This window comes from Ovis canadensis, chromosome 1 (assembly GCF_042477335.2).
Source record: "Ovis canadensis isolate MfBH-ARS-UI-01 breed Bighorn chromosome 1, ARS-UI_OviCan_v2, whole genome shotgun sequence".
Taxonomy (NCBI): domain Eukaryota; kingdom Metazoa; phylum Chordata; class Mammalia; order Artiodactyla; family Bovidae; genus Ovis; species Ovis canadensis.
The window spans coordinates 194,616,728-194,629,298 of NC_091245.1; the positions used below are offsets into that span (position 1 = coordinate 194,616,728).

Genomic DNA, 12,571 nt, shown 5'->3' on the forward strand with positions numbered 1-12,571 from the left:
CGACTTCACTTTGACTTTTCACTTTCATGCATTGGAGAAGGAAATGGCAACCCACTCCAGTGTTCTTGCCAGGAGAATCCCTGGGACGGGGGAGCCTGGTGGGCTGCCGTTTATGGGGTCACACAGAGTCGGACATGACTGAAGCGACTTAGCAGTAGCAGCAGCAGCACCATCTGAGGGTGGAGTTTTCTGCTCTCTGATGTCAAAAGGTCAGGAGCATGCCCAGTTGGACGGTTGGTGGTCCTATCCAGTCTTAACCAACTCACCTTAAACTAGACACAGCTGACTCCAAGAACCTGGAAAACAACTCACCATCAAACATAGCTAGGCTTGGTGCTGCTTCCAGGCTGAGGGAGTCATAAGATGACCTTGACTAGTGAAGGCAGATGAGATGGATCCACCCACGCCTTCAGTATGAACCTGGTGCTTATCTGAGAAGGTGGATTAGGATTCCTGGGACCATAGGAATTACACAGTACTACAGTATAATAATAATGTATATTATTATACATTATAATACTAGTTAACACATACTGAATATTTCCTCTGTTCTGGGCACCACTCCTTTTTTTTTTTTTTTTTTCATATTTAAGTTAACTTTATTACCTAGTTTCATGTCTAATTTTATCTTATGTGGCCTTAATTCATTAGACTTCCCCCGTATTTTTTGTGTAAACACGTTGAAGATACAAGAATCATTTCCATAAAACCACCTCGATTCTGAGAACAACAGAGAATCACAAATACTGCAACATGGCTACACACTCCACGGCAAAATCCTCTTGAACTGTGGGCACCACTCCTTACAACCACTTTCACATGTGGAAGTGTAACACTATTTCTTAACTCATTTTCTGCTGCCGCCACCACCATCACCACTGGGTATCAGGACAACTGTCTACCATGGGACAAGCCACCTGAATTCCTTGTCCCTATTTTAGAGGGTCTGAGATACACTCTATGCTGCAGCTAACAGACCCACAATTAGGCAATCCATGTATGCACTGATTGTCTAATCAGGCTACAGAGTTAATCATGCAATCTAGAAAGCTCAAAGCAGGAGAAACAATTTATATTCTGACTCTGTGGGAGTCACAGAGGGAGCTGGATAGCATGGAGACCTATCCTGGGCGTGAGGCAGCAAGAGCAGCTTGTCCTCCTCTTTCCTGGTGGTCAAAGATCTGACTTGACATTCTACCCTCCAGCCTTCCCATCAGAGGCGCTTCAGGTCAATCCTCTCTGAGGCCAGTGTCCCACTCTCCTAATGACAAAGTCTTAGTTTGGCACCCTGCTCTCCTGTCCCCCATCTCCCAGACCAGAGGCAACTCACTGAATTCTCCTTTGAGCTTGACAGTAAGGAGCCCAAGGAGCTTGTTCATTCTGCCTTGATTGCCTCACTGGTCTCAGTCCCACTCGTTTGTCTCTGGATCTGGATATCAGAGCAGCACAATGTTAGCAGTCCCCAACCTAACCCCTTCAACATAAGCAGCCTTCAAGCACACTCACAGTTGGGTCTTTTTCTAGACTGGCAGAAACAAAAAGGGAAACTGCAGGAAGCAATGAAGCTTTTAGCAAGCTGGCCATTTGGTAAGGAAGGAAAGGAAAAAAAAAATGAAGGCAGATGTTTTATATTTTGTGGTAGTGTGTGGGAACTAAATTCCTTCCATTTGTAGGAGTCTGAGAGCAGAGCAAGAAAACGGGCCTTTCTTCTCCAGCTAGAGGTGACTTGGATGCCTCCTGGCTTTGGAAGCCTCCAGTGTAATCTGGCTTGTCATCCCACCACTTACCCTAAAAGAACAAACCACAAGAACATGAAACTATCACGAACAGGTCCTATAATTTTAAAGAGGGAACTGTTGGGTAGTGTGCTACAGTTAGCTTCGGCCAGCTCAGAAGAGGGATCCTTGGCATCTCCCAAGTTCAGTAACATCATTTGAGTAGTTTAAAATCATCCATGGTGAGAGTATATACAACACAGAAGTTGGCAAAACACCAGAAATAAGGGCTATTTTGCCCCTAGAGAATGGGTTGCTAAACATTTACCAGCATGCCACTGATCCTGTCAGGGCTGGAGTCCTGAGGCAGATGTGGCTGGGGACCCAAGCAGCAGCCTGTGGGAAGTGGAGCTTCAAGATGACCCAGGGCTCTAGCTGGCGGAAGGTGCTCCTCCAGCCCACTGCTCGCAGAGGCCTGGGTACCTCTGGTTCTCCAGAGACGGCAGGGTTGTGAGGAGGGAGAATGAGGACAGGCTGAGTGCCACAGCTGCTCACAATCCCAGTGGACTGGGCAGGGGTGCCCTGTGTTGCATGCCCAGGTGTGATGGCTTCCACCAACACAGCAGGTATGGGTTTGGAATGGGGTTTGCTCTTGAGCCTGTGAAGGGGCTTCAGACAGAGGCTTTGAACATGGAGAGTGACCAGACCACATTTAAGGTTTTGTGGCCAAGTGCCACCAGAATCCAGCCTTATGTCTCCATTCCCATGGGGCTGAACATCTGGGAGAACATCTGGGCTCTCTGACCCCTGACGAGTGAGATGCAGGGACTTCCCTGGTGGTGCAATGCTTAAGAATCTGCTTTGCAGTGTAGGGGACACAGGTTTAATCCTTGGTAAGGGAACTAAGATCCCTCATGCCTCACAACTCGGCCCACACACCGCAACTACCGAGCCCATGCTCTGGAGCCCGTGAGCCACAGCTAGGGTCCGTGCACTGCCATGAAGTTCCCACGAGACGTGACAAAGATCCTGCATGCCACAGCTAGCCCCAGCACAGTCAAATAAATAACTATTAGTGAGGTGCAGACATTTTCCACCTCTCTCAGGGACAGGAGTAGCAGAGTGGATAGGAGGAAAATTCCAGAACTACTCATTTTGGTAATAACCAAGCATTGAGACAGATGCCAAAGTGCCTTTAAATACACCACACCCACTTCTATGCTTACAGAGCTTTGGGAAGGAACTTGTACTGTAGACCCAGGAACAACACAGTGTAAGCTGGCAGACACCTCAGAGACCATCGTGCAGGCTGGAAAACAGGCTGGGTGAGGGGAAAGGGCTTTCTTAGAGCATGTAGCCATCGTGGAGAAGACCAGGGACTCGAACTAGGCCTCCTGAGTCTGAGCTACCTTCTTTTGAATATCACTACACTGCCTCCTTCCAGGTATCTAGGAGGCCAAAGGGTTGTCATGACAGCAAGAGGTAAGGCATCCTGGAAGCTTTAGGGGAAGTCATTCAGGAATGTCATTAGGAGATTGCTGTCTCCTTTCACAATCAGGTGCGATTTATTTGTTTAAAACATCACAGTGACTGGAAGGAATAGGGCAGGAATAGACATTTGGCGTCACTGATTACATTAGGTTCTTTGGGGACCTTGGCGTCAGGACCATGACTGATCAGATCTTTGGTTTTTGAGGGGAAGTGAATGTCAGTTTACCCAGGAGGTGGAACTGCACAGGAGAGGCAGTGGTGGGGATTCTGGAAGGGAAAGGAAAGGAAGAGAATCAGGCTCTGTCCCAGTCTAGCCAACACTTAGAGGTGGAAGGGGGCCCTCACTTAGGGCTGAGTCTTGGGCAGTGGCTTCTGTGTCATATTGTCAGGCTTCTCCCCCAGCTCTAGGATATGAAGGCTGAGATGGTCCCTCCAAGCCTTGCTCAGCAGGGAGGACAGGGCTGGTGGGTCCTCCAGGGTCAGGTGGGGAAAGATGAGCGTCTCACTCCTGAGTGGGAAGCGGCACTTCCTCACGGCCAGCCTGGTGGTGCCAGGGGTCACCACAAACAGGCGGCAGAGCCATGGCCCCCCGGCCGCTTGGCAGGCTGGGTGTCTGGTGAAGTTGTTCAGGGCTTGGCATAGGACCCGGTCCTCAGCCCCGCCCATGTCCACCACATCCACTGGCAAGCCCAAGCCTGGGAGGTGCAGGAGGTGCCGGGGGGGCATGTAGGTGTGGGTGAAGATGAGTGTGAAGTGGGTGGGTACACGCAGGGCCTCAGGGGCATGAACCACCCGCTCCAGGTGCCCCAGGCCAGGCACAAGGCCCCCCTGGTGCAGACAGCCGAAGAAGAGGGCACCCAGGATGTTGAAGAGGGCCAGAGTGCCCCTGCAGGGGGCCGGCTGGGTCTGCAGACTACAGAGCAGGACAAGGGGCACCAGGAGGGGAATCAGGAACCGAGCCTCCTGGTGGCTAAAGGCAGACAGCAGGGCGAGGGGCACAAAGTAGAAGAGCAGGAGGAGAGACCTGGGGCTGGGCCGTGGGCTCCAGGCTCCCAGTGTCCTTGGGAAGCCCATCTGGGCAAAGGCCTGCAAGCCAGCCTGCAGCTGCTGCCACGCGGCCTGCAGGCTATGGGCGTGCAGCGCCCCAAAGAGCAGGAAGCCATTGACGGCCAGGTGAGTGAGCCTCGCATGGGTGCCGTGCCTTGCCAGGTTCACCGGATCCAGGTTGTAGCGCAAGAAGTTGGCAGGTGTAAGGACAAGGGTGCTGGGTCTAGATGGACCGGAGAAGTACCAGCTGTCCACAGCCACAAATACCACTGCAGTGAGGCTTGCCCCCGGGAGCAGCGCCAGGGCTTGCTGGGTCAGTGACTTGAAGCTGGAATCTGTGGCTCCGCAAGTGCCCCAGAGGAAGAGGGGTACCAGAGCAAAGGCCAGAAAGGTGGGCCGGTTGAAGAAGCCAGCCACCACGAGGCCCCCAAGAAGCCAGCCATGCCACCGTGGGCCGGGAGCGGGCTTCCCAGGTGTGCGGCTCCCGGCCACCCCGGGGGACACCAGTACCAGCAGCCAGGCGAAGAGCAGTCCCTCGATGGCATTGGAGAAGGTCCTTGTGTAGAAGACCAGGGTGACGTAGGACCCCGATAGCAGGAGCAGGGCGTTCCAGCGCTCGGCCCCCCAGCCTGGAGCCAGGTGGTACACGGCCAGGTCCAGGGCAAAGGAGAGGGCAGTGAGGAGGAGTCGGGGCCCCACCAGCAGCATGTAGCCACTCACCGCGCCCGGCCATGGCCCCCACTCCTCCCAGAGCCTGAGGAGCCAGAAGGCAGAGCCAGAGGTCAGCAGTGGGAAGACTGCCGTGCGGCAGGGGCTGCTGGGGTGAAACTCCCAGGGCCGGGCGGCCGCTACGCCCAGGACATCCCCTGCGGAGAGAGGAGAGGTGAGCCAGATCCCAGCTCAGGAACATGGTAGACCACACCCAAGCCTGGCCCCCAGGACTGTCTGCGCCCCACACAACCCTGGGGCTGTGAAGCTGACAGAGCCCACTCCTGAGAGCAGGTGACGTCATGGGGGACCGCTGGCCCCAAGGCAGGGAGAGCCCCCGGGTGGGTGTGACAAAAGCCACAGGAACCCTTCAGACCAGAGTCATCTGCAGCTGGTGCTAAAGAGACAAGAACTAGCCCGGCCCACACCATGTGATACCCTGAGCAGGGAGCCTGGGTGGGACTTCTGATTCACAGAACTGTGAGCTTCCAGGTCAGCAGTGGGAAGACCACCATGCGGCAGGGGCTGCTGGGGCGGAACTCCAGGGTTAAGCTGCTAGGCCTGTGATGGTCTGCTGTGCAGCCCCATGCCTGGGAAGCGAGGTAACACTGTGCCCTGGACAGCATGTGTGGGGAGGAGCAGGGGGAGGCTCCATTCCCCTTCTTGGCGCTCTAAGGTCTCCAGAGTCAAAAACGCATCTCTGTGATCATGACTGTCCTCCAGGCCAGGCAGTGTGAGAGTGCAGAAGGGAGTGAGCAACTGTGCTTATGGTCCAAGGTTACTAGTTTTATCTAGGATTCTTAGTTTTTAAAACGAATATACTTGTGTAATTAAAATTACTTGCTGTGTGGCACTTGCTGTCCGTGACCCTGTACCCCACTGTCACAGAGCTTGGAGTGGGGATGAGGGGAAAAACTTAATTTCTGCATCTTAGCTCCAGGTTTCACAACATCTCTCACTTGATAACACTGCGGGTTGTTTAAGGCTCTTTGCTTCTCCTCCTATTCGTCCAGACTTTTGGCAGTTTTCTCTATGTCAGAAGGTGAAAGGGAAAAAATAAAGTCTCGTGTCAGATCATCCGGCTGCTTTTTACTGGCTCAGGTTAAAACGGGGTGGAAAAGAAGACCGACCTGGGCTTCCTTGGTGGCTCAGTGGTAAAGAATCTGCCTGTCAGTACAGGAGACGTGGGCTCAATCCCCAATCCAGGAAGAGCCCACATGCTGCGGAGCAACTAAGCCTGTGGGCCACAACTGTTGAGCCCACGTGTCACAACTACTGAAGCCGTCACACCATAGAGTCTGTGTTTTGCAACAAGAGAAACCACCTCAGTGAGAAGCCCTCGCACCATAACTAAGAATATCCCCGCTCACCACAACTAGAGAAAATTGCCCGTGAAGCAGTGAAGACCCAGCAAGACGAAAGTAAATAAGGTTAAAAAACTAATTAAGACTGGACTTTTCAACTTTAAAAACAAATCCACCTGTTGAGGTCTATGGCAGAAAGGACTGATACCTCCTTAATATCCATTTCTTCCTTCATCCTTAGTCTCTTTAGCTGGGCATGTGGTCAGATATAAAGACTATATTTTTAGCATCCCTTTGCAGCTAGGTGTGGCCACATGACATATTCTGACCAATAAAATGAAAATGAGCAAAAAAGTATGTGGCTTTCAAAATAAGGCCTTAAAGAAAATAGGAATGCCTCTCTCTTTTCTGGTGGTGGGAAAGACCCGGTGTTTAACCTGATGGCTGGAGCTCAAGCAGACATCTTGAGCCATGAGGAAGAAGGCCTGTGACCACAGCATCTGAAAAGCCTCAAGGTTTCTGGCAACTGTCTTAATGATGTGTCCTATACCACCTAGAAGCGAAGTTCCAACAAGTGAGCAGTCTAGGTGTGAGTTCCCTCAGACATCACATGAACCTACAGAAGCAAAGTTTCATTATTATGTCACAGCCCTGTATAGGCTTCCCCAACCACTGGGGAAGCCCAACTTTGAAATCCTTCCCCTGAGAAGCCCCAAACAGCTTTTGTTCTGAAAACCCGTACTGTTGGTATAAGCAGGAAAACATCAAATAGGCTGGCATTTCATTGGTAACACTTAGAAGGTCAGTGTCGCCCCTCAGGAAGGAGATATGAAGTTCCTGCTCTTAGATTCCTATGCCAGAGAGGCTTGTGGATTTACTGCTCATTTGCACAGACATTTTTCTCCCTCTGCACTAAATATCCAGGGGCTTCCCAGGTGGCACAGTTGGTAAAGAATCCGCTCGCCAATGCAAGAGATACAGGTTTGAGCCCTGGGTTGGGAAGAGTCCCTCAAGAAGGAAATGGCCACCCACTCCAGCATTCTTGCCTGGGAAATTCCATGGACAGAGAAGCCTGGTAGGGGTTGCAAAGTCAGATAAAATTGAACATTCATGCACGCTCTAAATAATCAACCAGCTCCTCGACCAGACTTTGCTGCACAAACTTATCTTAACCACACATGGGATGCTTTACCTGCTATGACCTCGGGAGACTGGAAGAACTCATCTGGGTGCACGTAGCCTGTCTGTGGAAGGAGACACCACGCCAGGCGGAGCAGGCCAAGGCTGCCCCACAGCACCCTGGCTGCCATCTCCATATCAAATTGCTGCAGGGACACTGGGCCAGAGTCTAGAATGACTTCAGCTGCTACAGATGCTATTCTGGTTCCACAGCTCTACATCTGCCAAGGATAACATTCGTTAGTTATTGTAATGTAAATCATATGTTCAGCTGTCTGAACAAACTCAAAATGGGTCTACGCACAATACAAATCTTAATAATAACAGTTGCTGTTTACTAAGTGCCTGCTAAATCCAGGAACTTTACATGCATATCTCATTTAATTCTTTCCACATTCTAAGATGCTGCTGCTGCATCATAATAATGAAACTTTGCTTCTGTAGGTCACTTCAATCGTGTCTGACTCTGTGCGACTCCATAGACGGCAGCCCACCAGGCACCCCCATCCCTGGGATTCTCCAGGCAACAACACTGGAGTGGGTTGCCATTTCCTTCTCCAATGCATGAAAGTGAAAAGTGAAAAGTGAAAGTGAAGTTGCTCAGTCGTGTCCGACTCTTTGCGACCCCATGGACTGCAGCCTACCAGGCTCCTCCGTCCATGGGATTTTCCAGGCAAGAGTACTGGAGTGGGTTGCCATTGCCTTCTCTGATAGTGAGATAGTGAGTCTTATTATCTCCATTTTACAGATAGGGAAACTGAGGCCTCTGTTGAGTAACCTGGTTACTTGCTAACCATATTTGTTAAGTGTCTAAACACAATATTTGCAAGTAGGATTAAAGTACCTTTCAAATCTGGGTCTCCAGCCCCATTCTACTCACCAGCTCCTATTTACAAGCAAGCATGGCAGCCTGGCTCTTAGAGTTCTCAAAACTTAAGAACTTCAATGGATTCCACCCATTTCTCTGCAAAAAATGAACTACATTTGACTTCATTGTCTTCAGTTTACTCCCTCCAAATTTCATACACCTTGAAACCCACCTTTTGGAAGGTGATGGAAACAGTGCTTCCCAAATTTATATGTTGAAATTCTGATGTAATGATGTCCGGAAGTGGGGCCTTTGGAAGCTGCTTAGGTCATTAGGGTGGAGCTCTCACGAAGAAGATTAGAGTTCCTATAGGAGACACCAGGCGTTTATATAAGGGCTCCCTCACTCCTTCCACCACATAGTGAGGACATAGCGAGAAGTTGCTGACTATGAACCAGGAAGAAGGCCCTCATTATGCCAGAACCGTAATCTCAGACTTTCAGCCTCCAGAACTGTGAGAAATAAGGTTATGTTGTTAATAAGCCATAAGTGTAGGTTGTGTTGTTTATAAGTCTGTGGTATCTTGTTAAACCAACCCAAATGGACCCTTCCTGATGGGGATTCTCACTCCCTTGACTCAAAGATCAGTGGGAATCTCAGTTGACTGCACGATGGAACTTTTCATCAACACCAGTGTATCATCACAGGTGAACAGAAAAACAAGTCTGACAATGTGTTTGTTCAGTCAGATCAGTTGCTTTCTGAGACCCCCATGGAATGCAGCACGCCAAGCTTCCCTTTCCATCACCAATTCCTAGAGCTTGCTCAAACTCATGTCCAATGAGTCGGTGATGCCATCCAACCATCTCATCCTCTGTCGTCCCCTTCTCCTCCTGCCTTCAATCTTTCCCAGCATCAGGCTCTTTTCCAAGGAGTCAGTTCTTCACATCAGGTGGCCAAAGTATTGGAGTTTCAGCTTCAGTATCAGTCCTTTCAATGAATATTCAGGACTGATTTCCTTTAGGATTGACTGGTTTGATCTCCTTGCAGTCCAAGGGACTCTCAAGAGTCTTCTCCAACACCATAGTTCAAAAAGCATCAATTCTTTGGCACTCAGCTTTCTTTATGGTTCACCTCTCACATCCATACATGACTACTGGAAAAACCATACCTTTAACTAGACAACCTTTGTCAGCAAAGTAATGTCTCTGCTTTTTAATATGCTGTATAGGTTGGTGATAGCTCTTCTTCCAAGGAGCAAGCATCTTTTAATTTTATGGCTGCAGTCACCATCTGCAGTGATGTTGGAGCCCCAAAAAATAAAGTCTCTCACTGTTTCCATTGTTTTCCCATCTATTTGCCATGAAGTGATGGGACTGGATGCCACAATCTTCCTTTTTTGAATGCTGAGTTTTAAGCCAGCTTTTTCACTCTCCTCTTTTACTTTCATCAAGAGACTCTTCAGTTCTTCACTTTCTGCCATAAGGGTGGTGTCATCTGCATATCTGAGGTTATTGATATTTCTCCCATCAATCTTGATTCAAGCTGTTTCATCCAGCCCAGCATTTCGCATGATGTACTCTGCATTTAAATAAGCAGGGTGACAATATACCACCTTGGCATACTCCTTTCCCAATTTGGAACCAGTCTGTTGTTCTATATCCAGTTCTAACTGTTGCTTCTTGACCTGCATATAGATTTCTCAGGACGTAGGTAATGTGGTCTGTTTAAGAATTTACCATATCTTTAAGAATTTTCCACAGTTTGTTGTGATCCACAGTCAAAGGCTTTGGCATAGTCAATAAAGCAGAAATAGATGTTTTTCTGGAATTCTCTTGCTTTTTCAATGATTCAATGGACATTGGCAATTTGATCTCTGGTTCCTCTGCTTTTTCTAAATCCAGCTTGAATGTCTGGAAGTTCTTGGTTCATGTACTATTGAAGCCTGGCTTGGGGAATTTTGAGCATTACTTTGCTAGCATGTGAGATGAGTGCAATTGTGCAGTAGTTTGAAAATTCTTTGGCATTACCTTTCTTTGGGATTGGAATGAAAACTGACCTTTCCCAGTCCTGTGGCCACTGCTGAGTTTTCCAAATTTGCTGCCATATTGAGTGCAGCACTTTCACAGCATCATCTATCAGGATTTGAAATAGCTCCACTGGAATTCCATCACCTCCACTAGCTTTGTTGTAGTGATGCTTCCTAAGGCCCAGTTCACTTTGCATTCCAGGATGTCTGACTCTGAGTGATCACACCATCGTGGTGGTTATCTGGGTCAGGAAGATCTTTTTCGTATTGTTCTTCTGTATATTCTTGCCACCTCTTCTTAATATCTTCTGCTTCTGTTAGGTCCATACCATTTCTGTCCATTATTGTGCCCATCTTTGCATGAAATGTTCCCTTGGTATCTCTAATTTTCTTGAAGAGACCTCTAGTTTTTCCCATTCTATTGTTTTTAACTATTTCTTTGCATTGATCTCTGAGGAAGGCTTTCTTGTCTCTCCTGGCTATTCTTTAGAATTCTGCATTCAAATGGGTGTATCTTTCCTTTTCTCCTTTGCCTTTAGCTTCTCTTCTTTTCTCAGCTGTTTGTAAGGGCTCCTCAGACAACCATTGTACCTTTTTGCATTTCTTTTTCTTGGGGATGGTCTTGATCACTGTCTCCTGTACAATCTCATGAACCTCTGTCCATAGTTCTTTAGGGACTCTGTTTATCAGATCTAATTCCTTGAATCTATTTGTCACTTCCACTGTATAATCATAAGTGATTTGATTTTGGTCATGCCTGAATGGTCTAGTGGTTTCCCCTACTTTCTTAAATTTAAGTCTGAATTTGGCAATAAGGAGTTCATGATCTGAGCCACAGTCAGCTCCTGGTCTTGTTTTTGCTGACTGTATAGAGCTTCTCCATCTTTGGCTGCAAAGAATATAATCAATCTGATTTCAGTGTTGGCCATCTGGTGATGTCCATGTGTAGAGTCTTCTTTTGTGTTGTTGAGAGTGTGTTTGCTATGATCAGTGCATTCTCTTGGCAAAACTCTATTAGCCTTTGCCCTGCTTCATTTTGTACTCCAAGGCCAAATTTGCCTGTTACTCCAGGTATCTCTTGACTTCCTACTTTTGCATTCCAGTCCATTTTAATAAAAAGAACATCTTTTTGGGGTGTTAGTTCTAGAAGGTCTTGTAGGTCTTCATAGAACCATTCAAGTTCAGCTTCTTCAGCATTACCGGTTGGGGCATAGACTTGGATTACTGTGATACTGAATGGTTTGCCTTGGAAACAAACAGAGATTGTTCTCTTGTTTTTGAGATTGCACCCAAGTACTACATTTTGGACTCTTTTGTTGACTGTGAGGGCTACTCCATTTCTTCTAAGGGATTCTTGCCCACAGTAGTAGATATTATGGTCATCTGGATTAAATTCGCCCATTCTAGTCCATTTTAGTTCACTGATTCCTAAAATGTCGATGTTCACTCTTGCCATCTCCTATTTGACCACTTCTAATTTACCTTCATTCATGGACCTAACATTCCAGGTTCCTATGCAATATTGTTCTTTACAGCATCGGACTTTACTTCCATCACCAGTCACATCCATAACTGGGCATTGTTTTCTCTTTGGCTCCGTCTCTTCATTCTTTCTGGAATTATTTCTCCAGTTTGGAGAAATTATCTCCTCCAGTACCATACTGGGCACCTACCAACCTGGGGAGTTCATTTTTCAGTGTCCTATCATTTTGCCTTTTCATACTGTTCATGGGGTTCTCAAGGTAAGAATACTGAAGTGGTTTGCCATTCCCTTCCCCAGTGGACCTCATTTTGGCAGAACTCTCCACCATGACCCGTCTGTCTTGAGTGGCCCTACACAGCATGGCTCATAGTTTCATTGAGCTAGACAAGGCTGTGGTCCATGTGATCAGTTTGAATAGTTTTCTGTGATTGTGGTTTTCATTCTGTCTGCCCTCTGAAAGATAAGGATAAAAGGCTTATGGAAGCTTCCTGATGGGGAGACTGACTGTGGGGGAAACTGGGTTTTGCTCAGTAAATCTTTAATCCAATTTTCTATTGGTGGGCAGGGCTCCGTTCCCTTCCTATTGTTTGACCTGAAACCAAACATGGTGGGGGGTAATGAAGATGATGGTGGCCTCCTTCAAAAGGCCCCATATGGATGCACTGCAGCACTCAATGCCCCGACCCTGCAGCAGGCCACTGCCAACCCACGCCGCTGCCAGAGGCAAAGTGTCATCATGGGTGAACAGAAAGACAGGTCTGGCAAAACACAGGTCTGTTTGTTACTCCTCCAGAAAAACATATGGTA

At 48.2% G+C, this 12,571-nt stretch overlaps 1 protein-coding gene across 18 annotated transcripts in view; it reads right to left on the reverse strand.

Annotated features, from left to right (window-relative positions):
- Nucleotides 1-1,818: 1,818 nt before the first annotated feature.
- PIGZ (phosphatidylinositol glycan anchor biosynthesis class Z) overlaps nt 1,819-12,571 on the reverse strand; it is a 32,898-nt gene continuing 22,145 nt past the window's right edge. For 3 of the 18 annotated variants that reach the window (XM_069556708.1, XM_069556767.1, XM_069556725.1), the window contains exons 4-7: nt 8,485-8,618; nt 8,325-8,408; nt 7,458-7,665; nt 1,819-5,119 (exon numbers count right to left, since the gene is read on the reverse strand). In XM_069556708.1, coding sequence (XP_069412809.1) covers nt 3,552-5,119; nt 7,458-7,581 — 1,692 coding nt within the window. In that variant the 5' untranslated portion in view covers nt 7,582-7,665; nt 8,325-8,408; nt 8,485-8,618 and the 3' untranslated portion in view covers nt 1,819-3,551. Of the gene's footprint in view, nt 5,120-5,801; nt 5,992-7,457; nt 7,666-8,324; nt 8,423-8,484; nt 8,619-12,571 lie in introns of all 18 variants that reach the window. The other 15 variants (XM_069556714.1, XM_069556778.1, XM_069556739.1 and 12 more) reach the window with 8 other exon arrangements.